Raw genomic sequence first — 17,078 nt, 5'->3', positions numbered from 1 at the left:
CCCATAAATGTGTAATATTAGGTATTATTTGGCTGCTGTAACTGAGTTATAGCAGCCAGACAAACCAAAGGTTATCATGTGCTCTTGGTTATGTTTTGACATAACAATCATGTAGTGACCTGAATTACTTTACGAACTTTTTGAAGCTTGGAAATTTTGGTTGCGTGTACTTTAAATGATGCGAATGTTGGTGAATAAAAAGGTTTCAAGGACTAAAGTCTCAAAACAAAAGAGATATTCAAAGTTATGACTAGTACAACCTTTGAACTGTCTGGCGCTTCTGACTTACAACCTTTAAGTAAGTTGCATTTTCTTATTAAAATAATCTGCTTAAGGTATTTGAGGCCTTCAGCCAATCACAGTGCGCTGAATATATCTGGCCAATCAGAGCACACCTCGCTTTTCTAGAACGATGATCTTTGTACAAATCGACCCGTTTCAGAAGGCTGGGCTTAAGAGAAAAAAACAATAACGCGCATTATGTGTAAAATAATTAGTTTTTTAAAACTTATACCATATAAACACATTGCGTTACACCAGATACACAAAATAGAGATTAAATAGATATAGAGTATTATATGTTTTCACCTGTATTTAGTGCTGACCACTTGTGAACAGATCACCAAAGATTTTTGAGTTTCTAGAACATTCTTTTATCTAACAACTATCGCAAAGCTGATAATGCTAGAACTAGTATTAGAAAGTTCTAGTAGTAGAAAGTTCTACATAATTGACTCTACCACTACTTAAACCTGAATACTTTACCTGCTTTCAGCCTCGGGGCGATGGAAGGAAAAGAGAATGAAAGAAACATGTTGGGAAAACAAGACATTTAAAAATTCTATAAAATATTATTTAAAAAAAAAAAAAAAAAAAAAAAGAGTAAAACTGCTGAAAAAAGGGGAAACTGTTAAAATGAAAAGACTATGATGGATCCAAGGCAAGGAAGTAGAACAAGCTTGGCTTCAGGCTACATTAAGTAGGCTACATATGAAAGGCAAGATTTCAGCGACTGTAAAGTGTAACACTAGCAGTACTGGCAGCTTGTCCTCGCAGTCACCTCACTATCAATAAACGGAGGCAGAATTTTAAATCATTGCATTAGTATTCAAGTGTTGTAATCAGCCTGTCCTTCATATTCTCCAGAGGACACTGCATCAGCATAACTTTGACATACACCATGTGTACAGGCAGTATATCTACAGTATACATCCCTAATCAAACCTATCCTCAAACGATGTTTATAATGCTCCACAACTATAAAAATACTCCAACGTGTTGTAACATGGTGTTTAAATCATCAGCACAGTCTGAACTATCACAGACACGTGTGTCGTTGCCTTGCCTGTCTTGCTCTTCCATTTGGAACAGTGGAAACATTAAATGTTCTGAAATGTGTTTCTGAACAGCTGAACTTACTTGAGCTGAACTTGAGCGCTGCATTTTTAGTATGCCATGTTTCACACAAGACACTGCCAAAGACGCCAAGCATGTTTGCAATGATCAAACAGGTCCATGTAGCACTTGTTTACATAGAAAAACTATGGAAATATAGTGGAATGGAAAAACATATTCTATGCAAACAGTCCTTAAACTGCACTGAAAGGACACTTTTTATTAGTTCTTGCTGGGGTCCTGAACCCATAATCCTGCTAGCACCATGCCCTACTGTTTAAGCTACAGAAAAAATGAAAGTGATTTAATGAACACATTAATATTCATTTATAAGCTTGACATGAAATAAATGAAATAAACCCAGGCTTCTTTTAATGTCTGTATAATGTTATAAAGTCTATAATAATTAAAATCTTCTCCTTGCTTCAAAAATTGTCCACTGCTTTTGACGCAGTTAACCGCCAGATTCTCCCGTCAACCCTACTGAACCACAATCCAGTGTGGAATCTTTTTTGAATCTTACATCTTAGATAGGTACTTTAATGTATCTTGGAAAGGTGAGGTGTCCAAGTCGCAAAATCGAACTACTGGGATGCTTTAGGGCTCAGTTCTTGGAACACTTCTCTTCTACGTGGCATCACTAGGTTATGCTGCTCGCATCTCTGCTTATCTAACAGACATTTCTTGCTGGATTAAAGATCATCATCTTCAACTCAACCCCCGCCAAGACATAATTTATTCATGCAAAATTTATCACCGCCCTAAAAAAATTAAGATGCGTACCTGTTGGTGTGGGAGTTGTTGTGCATGAACCAGGAGCGATTGTTGTCCACATACATGGCCCAGGCCTTGTCGTCCTTCCCTAGCATCATATCCTTCATCGTATTAATCCGTGCCACACCGAACGCGGGGTCGGGATGGTTGTCATAGCGATCCACACTAAGTTCCCAGTAATGCACGCCCTTGGAGAAGGCAGCTGTCCCGAGCACCACGCGATCATCGTAACTGTTACAAGTCACAGTCTGGTTTTCATTAGATAAGACAATGTCTCTGTGAGCTGATGTAGGGTCAAAGGTAAACCATGCAACTGCAGAGGAAAGATAAAATTAAGTTTGTAAAAGCCAGAATAATTCAGTGTGGTTTAAAAACATATTTGAAGTTAAAAAGGTTAATCTATAAAGAAAAATCTCACAGCATTTGACAGACCTTACTATACACTGTCTATGACAATAGTTAAAGGAATAGTTTAACTATAAAAAGCCACTTGACTTGACTTGACTTGAGTTCTCCCAAAAAGTTCCATCCTAGAAATATTTCTTTCAGACGAACTTTCAGACGAACAAAGTTGAAAGTCGGGGGGTTGTCACATGACCTCTAAAGCAGATCGATGGGTTTTTGTGACAAAAATATTTCTAGTTTCAAATAATAAAGTTAATAACAGACTTCCCTTTTATTTCTGAATGAATGCCAAGGTTCGGCTTCTTGGCTGACCTATGACTCAACATATGACACAATTTATGTCATATATCATAAGTTGACTCAGAAATCAGACAAGAAGCTGAAATTAGGTCTTTTGTCCGCTATCCATGAGTACTAACAAGAGTGGAAGAGCCTGAAAGAAGTCGTATACACCTAACATGGCTTTGGGGTGAGTAAAATATGCAGTAATTTTCATATTTGGGTGAACTATTCCTTTAATGCTGTTTCTTTGAAACATTGAAAATGCTCAGTGTAAAGAGTGCATCAAATTGAAATTCCACCATTTTCTTTGTGACCAAAAAGGCTTTATCTGTTAATTTTCATGTTTGAATAAAAAAAAAAAAAAAAACTGAGCCAATGGACAGTTATATCTGACAGGTAAAAGGGTTTTTGTGTGATATTTCCAAAAAAAAAAAAAACATTTCGCAGCACCTTCGGCAACGATATTAAAGAAGTTTGTTTAGTCATCATAATTTGCTGATCATACACACAGCTACACATTCACTTCTGCAGTGGCACATGAATTATTAAAAGAGTTAAAGGAATAAAATATTGAAGCTAGTGTGCTGTCTTAGAAGATTTTCAGTAGCAGAGAGCCTGTAAGGCAAATCTAGCATCAAACCCTAATAAGTCCTGTGCTAATTGAACATCTCCTGTGGGACCCCTGGTTTATGTAATTTTGCAAACAGCAACAGCAATAACTAAAACTGGGATCTTAATTCAGTCTTACTATATTTACTATACTCTATATCACCCTATATATATATATATATATAAATTGCTTTTTATCACATTTCAAGCTATAAACACAAGTTTATTCAAACCTTGTTTATTCAAACTGAACACTATAGATATGTTGTTAAAAGTTAAGAAATGCATAGAGCATAGTGACGATTTTCAAGTTCTCTTCACAAGATTTGGTTTTCCCAAAAAAGAAATAGATCTCATCATGAGGTCATTGAAGATCTTCATTGGAACACATTTGGAGAAATGTAGCATTCCATCACCCACTCATCAATGAATCTTCTGCAGTGAATGGGTGCCATCAGAATGCGAGTCCAAACTGTGCTATCTGTAGTCTGTCCCCTGTAGTTCTCTGGATTTTGATAGCATTTTGACTTTTTTTAAATGGAGAAAGCAATTCTATGACTCATATTTTAACAAATGCTTATAGTTAAAAACATATCATATAATAACAAACATGCAACTCTTTGGTTAACTGATAACGTTAATTGATGGACTGGACTCTGGACGACTCTGGACTGGAATTTACTTGATGTTTTTATTAGCTGTTTGGACTCTCATTCTGACGTCATAGTATGACCTGAGGGTGAGCTTTGGGTTAACTCTTCTTTTAATATTGAGTGACTTACATCAAATTCCCACAGTATAGTGCATTTTTATTTGTGTACTACTCCTCAGCCATGGAAAACAGTTTCCAAGAAAGCTACAGTGTTTATGAGCAAATGAATGATTGTATATGAGTGAGTCACTGAATCATTCACACAAAGTCACGCTGTTGATTTAACATTAACTTGCAGAAGTGGAATAGAGTGGTGAAAAATCTCAATAATATTGAAATACAGTATCATCATTTTTGAAATAACAGTCAAATAAATGTCCTAGGAGAGTATGAGTCTCTATGACACTATAAGTCACTATATAGAGTCTATGTAGGATGTTTGATCAGTAGAGTAGCTAAAAAGCAATGAGACGATTTTTCCTATAAAACACTCATTAAAGAGATGCATCCACAGCAGGGATCCGCGGAGGAAAGGGAATATATAATGTGAAAGCTGTGTGAATGTCATCAATAGAAAAGCAGCTTTAAGAACTTTCAGAGACGCTATTAAAGGTGAATGAAAGAAATTGTGTGAAGATGCAGACGACCAAAACACCTACCATCAGATGTCTTCAAAACAACAACTTTGCTGTACGCTCCAACTCCAGCAGAGTTGTACGCTTTTACTCGAGCATTGTATGAACTGTTAAAATGAAGGCCGTCCACAGTACAGATGGTCTCTTTTCCAACATAGACTTCCTAAAATGTGAACAGGGAAAGAGGAAAAGTAAAAAAAGAAAGCATTTTGTGAAACGTCATAAACTGCTTGTTTATCGTGGATGATAAAATGAGCTTCAGATTTCTCAAAGAGAAGCAGAACATTTTAAGAATTTCAAAAACACAATTACATAAAAAGCTTCCTGGAACCCAACTTTGGAACTGAACTGAATTTTGTCAAATTAAGTTGGATTCGAACCAGCTTCAACTGGCACGGGAGGTGGATGCTCTAGCAGAGACATCATGGTTCTCCCAAAAACAAAATACGGCTGATGTAACATGAACTATTTTAACAATGCCCATACTATCTTTGTGGAATGTGATAGTTGCATTGCTGTCTATGCTTCAGTGTCAGGTCTTGATTCAGTACAAAACATATCAGCACAAGAATGAAAACATATGCATATGAGTACTGTAGATTTCATTCAGAGTACACAATTATTAAAATGTCTTTGTTTTCCTGATTGCTGAATGATCTGTGTGGAAGTAAAAATGTTGTAGCTGTACCCGATAAGGTCCGCTATTCCCGTCATCCAGCTCTAGCACGTAACCCTCCACAGGCAGGGCTTGGACCGTAGTTATCCTCCAGGCCAGAGTGGCGCTGTTGTTCCGCATGCAGCACTTTTCCAGCTGCAGCAGTGGTGCAGGAGGCACTGTGGAGGTTTCCGCTAAAAGAAATAATATTAACAGAGTACACATTTAGGCACTGACTGTCATACGCCGAAGCGTCATAAGGTTAAACGGGATAATCGTGGAGTGACATGCATGGGAGTAAGCACTTCCTGAAAGTCACTGGTGCCAAACGGAGGATAAGGGGCTGTGGGTTTGGGAGGGGTCAAGTATTTTAAGGAAACAGTTTGTAGCAGCTCTGAAATACCTCCTGTGCTCTCCTCCTCTTTCTGGTCACCTGCATGCATTTGTTTCAATAAAGCAGCCTCCTGACCATCTGAAAGATGATATCGGACAAAGCAGGTGTTGCATGTGTGAGTCTAGAGGTAAAACTGTGGGGATCATTTGCCTCTGACACTGGGAACGATGGAATATATGTTTGGATTGTTGCGGAAGATGCGAATTTGAGTTTTATTGATTTTATTTCCCAAAACTGGTTTAACTGCCGTTTTTGAAGCTGTTATTTACTAGTCCTTAAATTCTACTAGAAACCACATTGTAAATGAAGAAACAAAAATCTCATTTCAACAAATTTATATTATAGCTTCATTACAGTGACCACCAGTGTTGAGGAACATTTTTAGTTATTCATAAACAGCTAGTTAATTACACACATTATTTAGCAAATATATTTCTATAAATATTTCTGAATTCTCACTACTGAAAAAAAAAGGCTTCAACCCCTGCAGTCTCTAGAGCAGCCGGTGTACCGCTTTAGTGTGTGATTCCCACTCTGATGGGCCCTGAGCAGGCTCTGGTCATGGAACAGGAAGTAGACACTGTCTTGAGGAAGGAAGCATTCAAGGTAGTCCCTCCAGAAGGTTTGGGTTCCAGAGCCGGTATTTCATAATTCCAAGGAAGGATAGAGGGTTCTGCCCCATTTGTGACAGAAATTCAAGATACTCACACTCAAACAGGTTGTGTCTCAGTTCAGGTCCGAGGACTGGTTTGTCACTATCGATCTAAAAGGTACATACTTCCACATCCTAATCCTTCCCGCTCACAGGAAGTTCCGTAGATATTCCTCAACCATGGTTCCTTGAGGGAACAAGATGCTGATTCTCAGTCTCATATTTCCAGCATCCCTGCCAGCGACTTCCTGGTCACCCCATCCGTCAAATCCGACACATTGCACACATGATTCAGAGTGCGGCCACGCTGAAGGTCTTCCCAAAACGTTTTTGATGCCGCGACTCGTTCTCTCAAGAAACCATGGATACATGTGTAACCTGAAGATGCTTTTCAGCATCATTATTTCAGTCTTCAGTGTCACATGACGCTTCAGAAATCCTATGCAGATTTGGTGCTCTGCTAACGTTGTTAGCAGTGTTTTTTGTAAGAATTCTTTGATGAATAGGTTCTTTCATGATACGCATGTTCTCAAAACCAAAACATTTAAAGCATAACCTATTTTTGTCATTTTGACGTTACGTCCTCAACACTGGTGATTATAAGATAAAAACATGAAATCTCGTTTGTTAGGTGTGTTGCAACATGTTACCTTTATTCTGGGTGAAGTCCAGCTGGAGAATGGACTGCATCAGAGGATCTGTGTTGACGGTCAAGGCGAATTCAGGGCAGACCTTTGGCTCCAATGCACCTTTTACCCACTGTTCCTGAGACACCACAACACGCTTTATCAACGCATCTGAGATCTGGAAGAGAAATAATAATAATAAAAATGTTATGCTTATATATTAAAATTAAAAATTAAAATTAAAACAATTAATATAAATAAATGTAAATATTTTCTAAATATATAATGCATGTGTGTCTTTAAATATACATAATAAATGTACACACACACATTCATTTATTTATAATGTACACAAAAGCTTTTATTTTGGATGTGATTAATCACAATTATCTGTTGCCCAGCACCAAAAAAAATAACATTTTGTTTTTTGGGTGAACTGCTCTTTTAAGGACATGTTAGTTAGCTTTTGTACAACTTCAGGTTTTTGCTAGGTTGCCACTCATGTACAATACAAAAGATTTAGTCCATAACACTCTGCACAGTGTTTCAGCTATTCACTCTTTGCCTTTGTGCATTGTTTTGTCTTGATCCTCAAAATACACTGTTTTCTGCCAACTGCTTCTTTCTTCCTGCCTTTTCAGAAATCTCAGCTGGGCAGGCATCTCTGACTCACATTACATGCTTTGCGAAGGCACTCAAAGAAACATCGCAATCAATACTTCATAAAAAATTCAGTAAAGAGGCAGCGTTGAGCATCTGGAGCTGTCGTCTCTATATTTTATACGTTCGCTGCTACTAAACATCAATTATTGAAAGAGTTTAATTGCTAAGGGGCAGTCTGAACACCAGAAACCACATCTTACGCGGCACTAAGTTTCATTCATACTTCTGAATTACAACAGGCAGGAACCGGTTTCTTTTTTTGTTTTTGTCTGTTTGTACCTGTAGAAATCCACTGGGATCATTCTCTTTAATAACCTCCAGACAGAATTCCATCATTCCTGTGGTCTGTCGGAGCTTCATGGTGCAGTGAGTTATCTGATCCTTCACGGTCTGAAACAGAGAGGAGATGGTTATAGTCTCATCGCACGCATACAATCTGAGAAAGAGGCATTCGATCAAAGACGTGTTCGCAGCGATCAGCTCCTGCTGTGAGAGTCACATCACCTCAAAGAGATACGGAGCCGTATAACTTACATCATCATCTACTGTCAGAGAGCTGTAAGGCTAGATTTGTATGGCTGTCAATGATTGTCAGTCTCAGCCAATTAAGAGATTGTTCCAGATTCGATACAAGCTAAGCACGATTGATTTCCACAGAAATCATTTGAACACAGATACACTTTACTTGAAGCAAGGCATTGCACCTAAATAAACATTACATATATGTTAACAGAGGACGCAAGACAGAGTTATACGTATTAATATGAGACTGGTGTCATGACTGTATGACTGCATTCAAGGTTCCCTAGTGAAAAGTAAATATAAATAATTTAAATATATTTATTTAAAGCTAAGTACACTATAAATACATTTAAATATTAATAAGAAAAACGTTTATATATTAAATATATTTATATATGATATAAATTACATGAATATAAATATAAAACGTAAATACATGTAAATATTTTCAAATTATATGCCGTGTGTGTACTTATATATAGGTAATAAATATACAAAGAACGCATATTTTATGTAAAGAAAAACTTCAAAAGGGTGATATTAGGGTGATTATATGATGACAATTTTTGTTTTGTTTGAACTATGCACTTATGTGTAGAATTAAGTGTTCTTTGCTGAAATGATAAGCTTTCAATTATCCTGCATATATTCTATTGATATTTGTTTTTGAAATACAAAGAGCTGATTTCGTTTATATCACACATTCACTGATGATTTTTGCCATCCTTGTCAAATTGTGAAGACAAGCTGATCAGATCAGTCACTCTCTATTTATTCTTGCATTAATTATAATGCATAATTATTTAATGATGCACTTGTCAAGGGCTCTTCGGAATGAGATGAATGACTGTATAATTACAGTTGACAGAACCAGCATTAACCCTTTAAGTCAGAAAGGAGTTTATGAATATAACACCTTCACCGCATTTTTTTTTCTCCCAGCTTTATCGTGATTAAAATGACCAGAAAGCCTTCCGTCTCTAATCTGTACCAAATGAAGCAAAGGATCTTATGTTGGTAGGTTTATTGTGCAAAGAGCCAGGGTTTCCTAAATTGTGCTGCTGTTTTTCAGATACGTAAACTGTAGATCATTTTATTCTTCCTACTACACAGTCTAATCTTGCATCACTGTAATCTACTGAACAACGTGAGGACTAATTCCATAACATACTGTAAGAAATGCACTGGGTTGAATGGCTTTACTTTCACACCCCCTTCCCCCTTCGTCCTGTGTTCAGTGTGGTGAAAGAGGGCATGAGTAAAGCTCTGTTGTCAGACTGCTGGCGTGGAAGAAATGAATTAGAGTAGAAAATGACGTCTTCTGTCACTGAAAACAAAAACACTTCATTTGATTATCTGAGCAGAGCACACAGACCCAGGAAGATGGAGGAACTTACAACCCAGTGTTGTGTAAAATATGGACAAACTCTGCGATTGGGTTGTTTTAAGTTGTTTTCAACAGTTGGGTTAAATGTTTAGCCCATTAACCCAACCGCTGGGTCAAAACAGCTCATTCTGTGGGTTTGTCTATATTTTACCTAGTGCTGGGTTGTATATGAGTATATGCTATTAGCAACAAATTACCTGAAAACAGAAAAATTGGCTTTTTACATCACGAGGTCTGCAATGCAACCACAGTTAATGAAAATGGCACTAGAGGCATCACGCTAATTTAAAAATTGTAAAAGTTTCTTCACCCCACCCCCCAAAAAAACAATAATAATAATTATGCATTGTGTAAATGTAAATACAATACATTAAACTAAATAAATCATTTTAATTACAATTAATTTTAAAATGTAATAAACTAATTTGCAACAGCTTTGCAAATATAGACTGGGTAAATAAAATGCATTCCTTACTTACAGCCAGATTAAATAAACTCACTGATCTCGCTTTATTCTGACCATATGTTGCACAGATAAGACAAAAACTCAATCTGCTTTCCATAAAGTCACGCGACACTAACAGTGCAGTGTATTGCTAAAGCTCGTCCTCGCTCTATCCCATCTGTGTGGTCAAGACATGTCGGTGAACTAGGAATTAATCAAACTGCTGCAAAATTTATAGTTATAGTTCACTAATCTTGAATGGTTTAAAAAATTAATAAATTATATACATGTATATAATATATATGTATACTTTCCCACACTATCCTTAAATACGAATGCTAAAATGACTACTACTTACACTAGCAAATTTAAATTAAGAAATGTTTATTTAATTTAGGTGTTTGGACCCCTTTTAAAAAAGGTTTGAATAGGAATGAATGACGAGAGATGTGCATGTTGTGTGTGTTGACCCACCTTCAGCTTACTCTCTTTCTCCTTTGTGACCTTGGTGAGCAGTTTGGCCTTCTGCCGAGTGAGCGCTTCAATCAGAGAGTCACACTGAGCGACCAGACATGCCTCAAATTCAACGCCGTTCTCCTGTTCCACGTAAACACACAGATACAAACACTGAGAGTGAACACAAAACCCTTCTGCTAAACTTTCACCATCTAAACCCTTTAAGCTTTCAGATTTATAGATGTAAATGATCTCTTCTATTATTGGCTAACCTTTTCACATCTGTAAACTTCCATATTTGAAACTACTGAATACTAAATGGTGTTGTGTATTTGGCAATATTTTAAATTCTTGCATGATAATCAATGTTCTTGATGGAATAGGTCTGCTACGAGCTACCCATGGCAGATCTATACAGGTGGAGCTGGGGAAGGAGAAGGGTGTCTAAGGGTTTCTACAGCCATCATTGATAATATTATTTGACATGATTATATCAGATTTAGTTAGAACCTATCGGCCTGCGCTATCTAGAGCTTCATGACAGAACTTTTAGCATATTGTGGAAATATGGTTACAATGTATCATTATTACAGATTAGTTTCAAAATACGTTCTGGGTGGACTGAAGAACCAAGAACATGCTCGAATAGCACATTACTTTTCAAATAATTTACATTATTACGATATTGTTCCATTATTACTGCCAATATATTGCCATTATTTTACAAACTACTCCACCACATCCATCAATGGTGTGAATGCTTTATAAGCATCAGAACGGTGTAGTTACGTCATCCACCAGAAGAAGCACATTAGAAAACTCCAACCTTTTCTCAGGTTCAACCAGTGGAGGTGTACTGGACTTCCTGTCCATGCAAGATGGCGTATTGTTTTTTTTTGCTATTGTGCTTGGTGTCTGTAGTGGCACAGAAATGACACACTTTAGCTTTAAAACGCATTTTGTAAAGCTGGCAAAGATCAGTCGAGGGAGTCTGTGGTGTAGGAGTTTTGAACGGAACTAATCGTTCATTCACTTTGAGTACGGTTGTGACTCAGATGTGAGACCTACACCCACACACTGACACCGGGGCTGATGGGACTGAGTCATTTCATCTACTACACGACGAGGATGAAGAGAAGACGCATGATATGAGCGCGTGTGACTGGTTCATTTTAAAAAAAGAACTCAGGCTCGAAACCAGACAATAGTTCTTCTGCTGGACTTGTCTCTGTCTGAGAAAGTATGTCACATTGCATTGAAAATCACTATAGCACTTCAGCGCAAAGTCTGCTTACAGAGGCTTTCAAAGACAATCTCTTCCTCTCTCCCTCAGCCCTCTGGGCAGTATGAAAGGGCATTAAACTCTTCACTTGAGTAAAAATAGCTCAGAGCTCATAATCCAGTGGTCTCCAGGCAGAACGCAATTCAAAACTCGTGACATTCATATGAATTGTATGCAAAAATAATAATAATTAAAATTAGCATTGGATACAAATTAATGTTAGGCTGCATCTTTTTCATTTCTCTGGACTAGAGCAAGGTTTTCTGCTTCAGAGAATCAGTATTAAGTAAAATGCTCTCAATAACATTTTATTTCAACATTAAATTACATTCTATAAGAGTTCAAAAATAATCGATGCTTCAAACCCGGCATATATAATTTTTTTTTCTTATATAAATATACATTTTCTGTTTTTCTGTTTTCAGAACCCCTTGCAATACCCCAGGGTTCGATGGAGCCTTTGGCTTATCAAGACCTTTGATATGCGATACATAAACACGCTAACAAAATACATGTTAACATCTGACATATGGCATGTTTGTTGGATACATGCTGAATGTTATAATTAGCCCACTTCGCTTTTAACGAGGCATTCATTTGCATATTTAACGAGACACTCATAAATCAAAGAGGAGATGCTAATATTTGAGCGCTGCCAGCGTGGCTGTTTTGATTCTGTTATTATTTTTGCTCTGATGCGAAAGCTATTTTTATTCGCAAGCGTTCAAAGCGAGGTTTGTTACATAAAACTGAAAGGAACGCATAACAAAAGTGGCAGCGTATGTAAATAAACATTTAATATTTAATGAGTTTACATCACTTTCACATGCTTTGTTACCTGTATCTGCTGAAGCAGGTTCTTCAGCTGCACCAGGAACTCCTTGGCCTCCTTGGCTTTGTCAGACACTCCATTCAATGCCTGGGACAGCTGGCACTGCGCACATAAACATGGGTTGGTTTGCTTAACGTGCTTAGTTTTTTTTTTCTAAAACAATTTGTTGATAGAGCTGTGGGTTAAAATTTGTTATGTAATGTGAGGGACCGAGAGGTCAAAGACAAGGAACACCAGCCGTCACCAGAAAAAACTTTTTAATTAAACTCAAAAAGGTAACTTTACACAACAAACCAGACAGACAGAAACAGACCAAAAAACAAAAAGCCACCAAAAATGGACAACACAACAGCTTATAAAGAGAAAGATGGGCCCATTACAAATTAAGAGGGAAATCAACAATACTTCACATTTAACAAAATGAATCAAATCAAAAAGATAAACCTAGCACAAAGAAACACTAAATCATCCCCAAAGAACCTAACCCATAACCAAACAACAAATAGACAACTAAATATAATTAATAAAATCAGCAATTTTTCCTTTCTTGCTCGTCCCCCGACCATCTCTCCGAATGGTACGTCCAAGGAGACCCGTTTGCCTTTAAATTCCCAGTTTCCACCCGGACTCTAATTTCCGTCACACCAGGAAGTTGAAGTACTTGGGCCTGACAATCGTCGCCACACGTCGCCGGTAAACTTAACTCAAAATAGAAACAAAAGGTAAATAACACATACAAAGCAACTAATTTGTGTGCACTCCAAATCAGTAACAATGTATGTTATAAATGAAACCTATGGAAAATAAAGTTATAAATCATGTATGCTTATGTGATTAAATGCAACTGACAAGAAAGTTAAACTAAACCATAAATAAATAAACATGATTTACAAAGTGTGTCGTGTGTGAAAAAGGTGATACGGGTATATTACCACTCATGTGCGGCCACCACTCAGGCCGTCACATTTCCCCCTCCTTCAGAAATCTCGCCATTACAGCGAGAGAGATAGTCTGCAGTAACATTAGCTTTACCAGGCACATGTTGAATCTTAAATCGGAAGGGCTGTAGGCCAAGATACCATCTTGTAATTCTCCCATTAGAATCCTTCATTTTCTCCAACCACTGCAAAGCTTTGTGATCAGTCTCCAAGGTAAATTCACGTCCCAGTAGGTAATACCGCAAAGAATCCAAAGCCCACTTTATGGCCAAGCACTCCTTCTCTATTGTTGAATAGTGTACCTCTCTTGGAAACAGTTTACGACTAATATAAGCCACTGGTCGACGGCTCTCTGAAGGCCCCTGCAATAGAACAGCTCCCACTCCTCTCAGAGGCATCTGTCTGTACAACAAAAGGCTTACTAAAGTCAGGGTTATGCAAAACACTGTCGGTTGTCAAAGCTCCTGAACATCTTGGAAAGCTCTCAACCGCTCCTCAGTCCACTGCAGCCGGTTCGAACAACGTGCCCCCACCATGTCGGTTAGAGGAGCTGCTCTGCTAGAGAAATTGGGGACAAACCGATGGTAAAATCCAGCCATACCCAAGAAGGATCGCAGGTCCTTGCGTGTCTGAGGCACCACACACTTCTTCAAAGCTTGAACTTTCTGAACTTGTGGTCGTACAACACCCCGGCCAATGACATAGCCCAGATACTCGGTCTCTTGTTTAGCTATAGCACATTTATTGGGGTTGACAGTGAGGCCGGCCCTCTGAAGGCGCTGCACCACTTCCTGGAGATGCCGCACATGTTCCTCCCAGGTGTTACTGTAAACAACAATGTCATCGAGATATGCAGCAGCAAATGGTAAACCACGTAATACTTGGTCTATTAACCTCTGAAATGTTGCCACAGCCCGTGAAGGCCAAAGGGTAGTACCTTAAAATGGAATAGCCCACCTGGAGTTCTGAAGGCAGTCAGATGACGAGAGGATTGAGACAGTGGGATCTGCCAATATCCCTTAGATAGGTCCATTGTCGTCAGATACATAGATTGACCCAAGCGATCAATTAAGTCACTGATACGAGGGGTAGGATAGGAATCAAACTGGGATACAGAGTTCAAATATCGAAAATCAATGCAGAACCTAATGCTCCCATCCTTCTTTGGCACAAGGACTATGGGATGACACCACTCACTGTTTGTGGCTCAATAATGTTCAGGCGGAGCATAAGGTCCACCTCCTCTTGCAAAGTCGCCTGGAACCGTTCAGGAATTCTATAACTCTGGCGTTTCACCACAGCACCAGGCTTCAGCACTACATCATGCTCAATTAGGCGTGTAAAGCCGGGGTATTCTGAAAATACTTTTGAAGTAAAGAGAGATTGTACCTGTGTTTTCTGGGAAGCTGTTAGATGATTTAGCCCAAGATTTCCAGGAACTGGCTGTGGGAGATACTGCTCCTCTAATTCTTCCTCTACCACCGAGCGAATCATGAGGGACTGTGCTTTTTCAGAACGGGAACCCACTCTTTCAATAGGTTAACATGCAAAATACGACTGGAACGATCCTGACCAGGTATTCGGACTTCATATGTTGTAGGACCCAGGCGTTTCTTAATTTCATAAGGACCCTGCCATTTGGCTAACAGTTTACTCTCTTGACTGGGCAACATGACAAGTACCTTTCCCCCGACCTCCAGATTTCTTTCTCGAGCCAGAGGATCATACCAGGTTTTCTGCTGTTCCTTGGCTTCTGCCAAATGATTCTGGGCCAAAGCAGTCATGTCCTGCAACTTTTCCCTCATTTGTATAACGTAGGAGACCACATTAGGGGGATCTTTTCCAGAACCTCCGCCCACATCTCCTGTAACAAAGCCAACGGGCCCCTGATGTCATGGCCATACAACAATTCAAAAGGTGAAAACCCCGTAGAAGCCTGTGGGACTTCCCGATATGCAAATAGCAGGTAGGGCAACCATTGGTCCCAATCCCGACCAGTCTCACTGACAAACTTGCGTAACATTTGTTTCAAAGTCTGATTGAATCGTTCAGTCAACCCATCGGTTTGAGGATGATAGGGGGTAGTACGCAGACTCTTGATTCCCAGTAGCTGGTAAACCTGCTTCAACAGGGTAGACATAAAGTTTGTGCCCTGGTCAGTTAGAATTTCTGCAGGAAATCCTACCCTGGAAAATAACTGAACCAAGGACGTAGCTACTGATTTTGCCTTCACGGATTTTAATGGAAATACCTCTGGGTATCTGGTGGCATAGTCAGTTATCACCAACATAAAGCGGTTCCCAGAGCGACTCATCTCCACGGGACCAACAACATCCATTCCAAGTCTTTCAAATGGAGTACCAATAAGGGGAAGCGGTTGTAATGGTGCTTTTGACGGACGCTTGAGAGAAACTTTCTGACAGACAGGACAGCTTTTACAAAAGTTAGCCACATCTACATTCAAACCAGGCCAGAAAAAATACTTTTTGATTCTCGCAGTTGTCTTGTTCTTCCCCAGGTGGCCAGCCCAAGGAATAGAGTGGCTAAGATGTAACACCCTCTCTCGAACACACTGTGGAACCACCAATTGTCTCTGGGCCCCGATTTCTCGATAGAGCAACCCCTTCATTATCACATACCTGGCTGCACCGTCCTTTAGCGGTCTTTCCCTTTCACCTGCAGCTCTAGCAAAGCACTCGGTGAGACTACAGTCTTCCTGCTGCAGCTGAATGATGTTAGTGGGTATCTGAAAGTTCACAGGCAAGTTAGAAAGTGTATTTTCAGGTACTGTTTGAGCAGCATATTTTACCTTTTCTTGTCTCTTTTCCATTCTAGTCTTTCTCCTCTTTGGCACTCCAGCCTCAATCTCCTCATTGAAAAAAGGCAAAGTGCTTAGTGTGTGCCCAATCTCCTCTGACTGGTTCGCCTTTGCTCGAGTCACCACCATCTGGCACTGCTGTACTGTACGCAACAACTCCAACAATACTGGTATATCCCGGCCCAGAATCACAGGGAAAGACAAGTTATCAGTCACCCCCACCTCCACCAGATAGGTCTGGTCCCCTATCTTCACATAAACACTGGCGGTAGGTAACAATCTCTCGTCCCCATGCACACAGCAAATAGGTAGTCTGCCCACTGTGCTAATTAAAGAGGGTGGTATAAATTCTCTTCTCACCAAAGTCTTGTCACTGCCGGTGTCAACCAAAGCAGTCAATTTCTCACCATTTATCTCTACATTTACAGTTCTCAGTGGAATTGGGGTCTTTGTTGCCTCCCTCCCGGGTACTAGGCATAGCTGTGTAAACTGAGCTGATACCTTTGGACAATTTGGCTTTGTATGCCCTTCTTGGCCACACAGGTAACATATGGGAGGTCGTTTAGAAGCAAAATTTAAGTTAGGGGCAGCACTTTTTCCCATATATGGCTTACCAGACCCCTCTACCTTCCTTGGCTGGAAGTGAGGCACATCAG

At 39.1% G+C, this 17,078-nt stretch overlaps 1 protein-coding gene across 1 annotated transcript in view; it reads right to left on the bottom strand.

Annotated features, from left to right (window-relative positions):
• The window catches only part of LOC122324898 (E3 ubiquitin-protein ligase TRIM9), a 39,316-nt gene that overhangs the window by 6,367 nt on the left and 15,871 nt on the right, over positions 1 to 17,078 (bottom strand). Inside the window, exons 2-8 of the mRNA XM_043219643.1 lie at positions 12,673 to 12,768; positions 10,571 to 10,693; positions 8,022 to 8,132; positions 7,104 to 7,257; positions 5,441 to 5,601; positions 4,777 to 4,915; positions 2,179 to 2,482 (exon numbers count right to left, since the gene is read on the bottom strand). Of these exons, the coding sequence (XP_043075578.1) occupies positions 2,179 to 2,482; positions 4,777 to 4,915; positions 5,441 to 5,601; positions 7,104 to 7,257; positions 8,022 to 8,132; positions 10,571 to 10,693; positions 12,673 to 12,768 (1,088 nt within the window). The remainder of the gene's footprint in view (positions 1 to 2,178; positions 2,483 to 4,776; positions 4,916 to 5,440; positions 5,602 to 7,103; positions 7,258 to 8,021; positions 8,133 to 10,570; positions 10,694 to 12,672; positions 12,769 to 17,078) is intronic.

Source organism: Puntigrus tetrazona, chromosome 20 (assembly GCF_018831695.1).
Source record: "Puntigrus tetrazona isolate hp1 chromosome 20, ASM1883169v1, whole genome shotgun sequence".
Taxonomy (NCBI): domain Eukaryota; kingdom Metazoa; phylum Chordata; class Actinopteri; order Cypriniformes; family Cyprinidae; genus Puntigrus; species Puntigrus tetrazona.
Note: the sequence above shows the minus strand (reverse complement) of the source record. Positions and strands in the feature narration are given on the sequence as shown.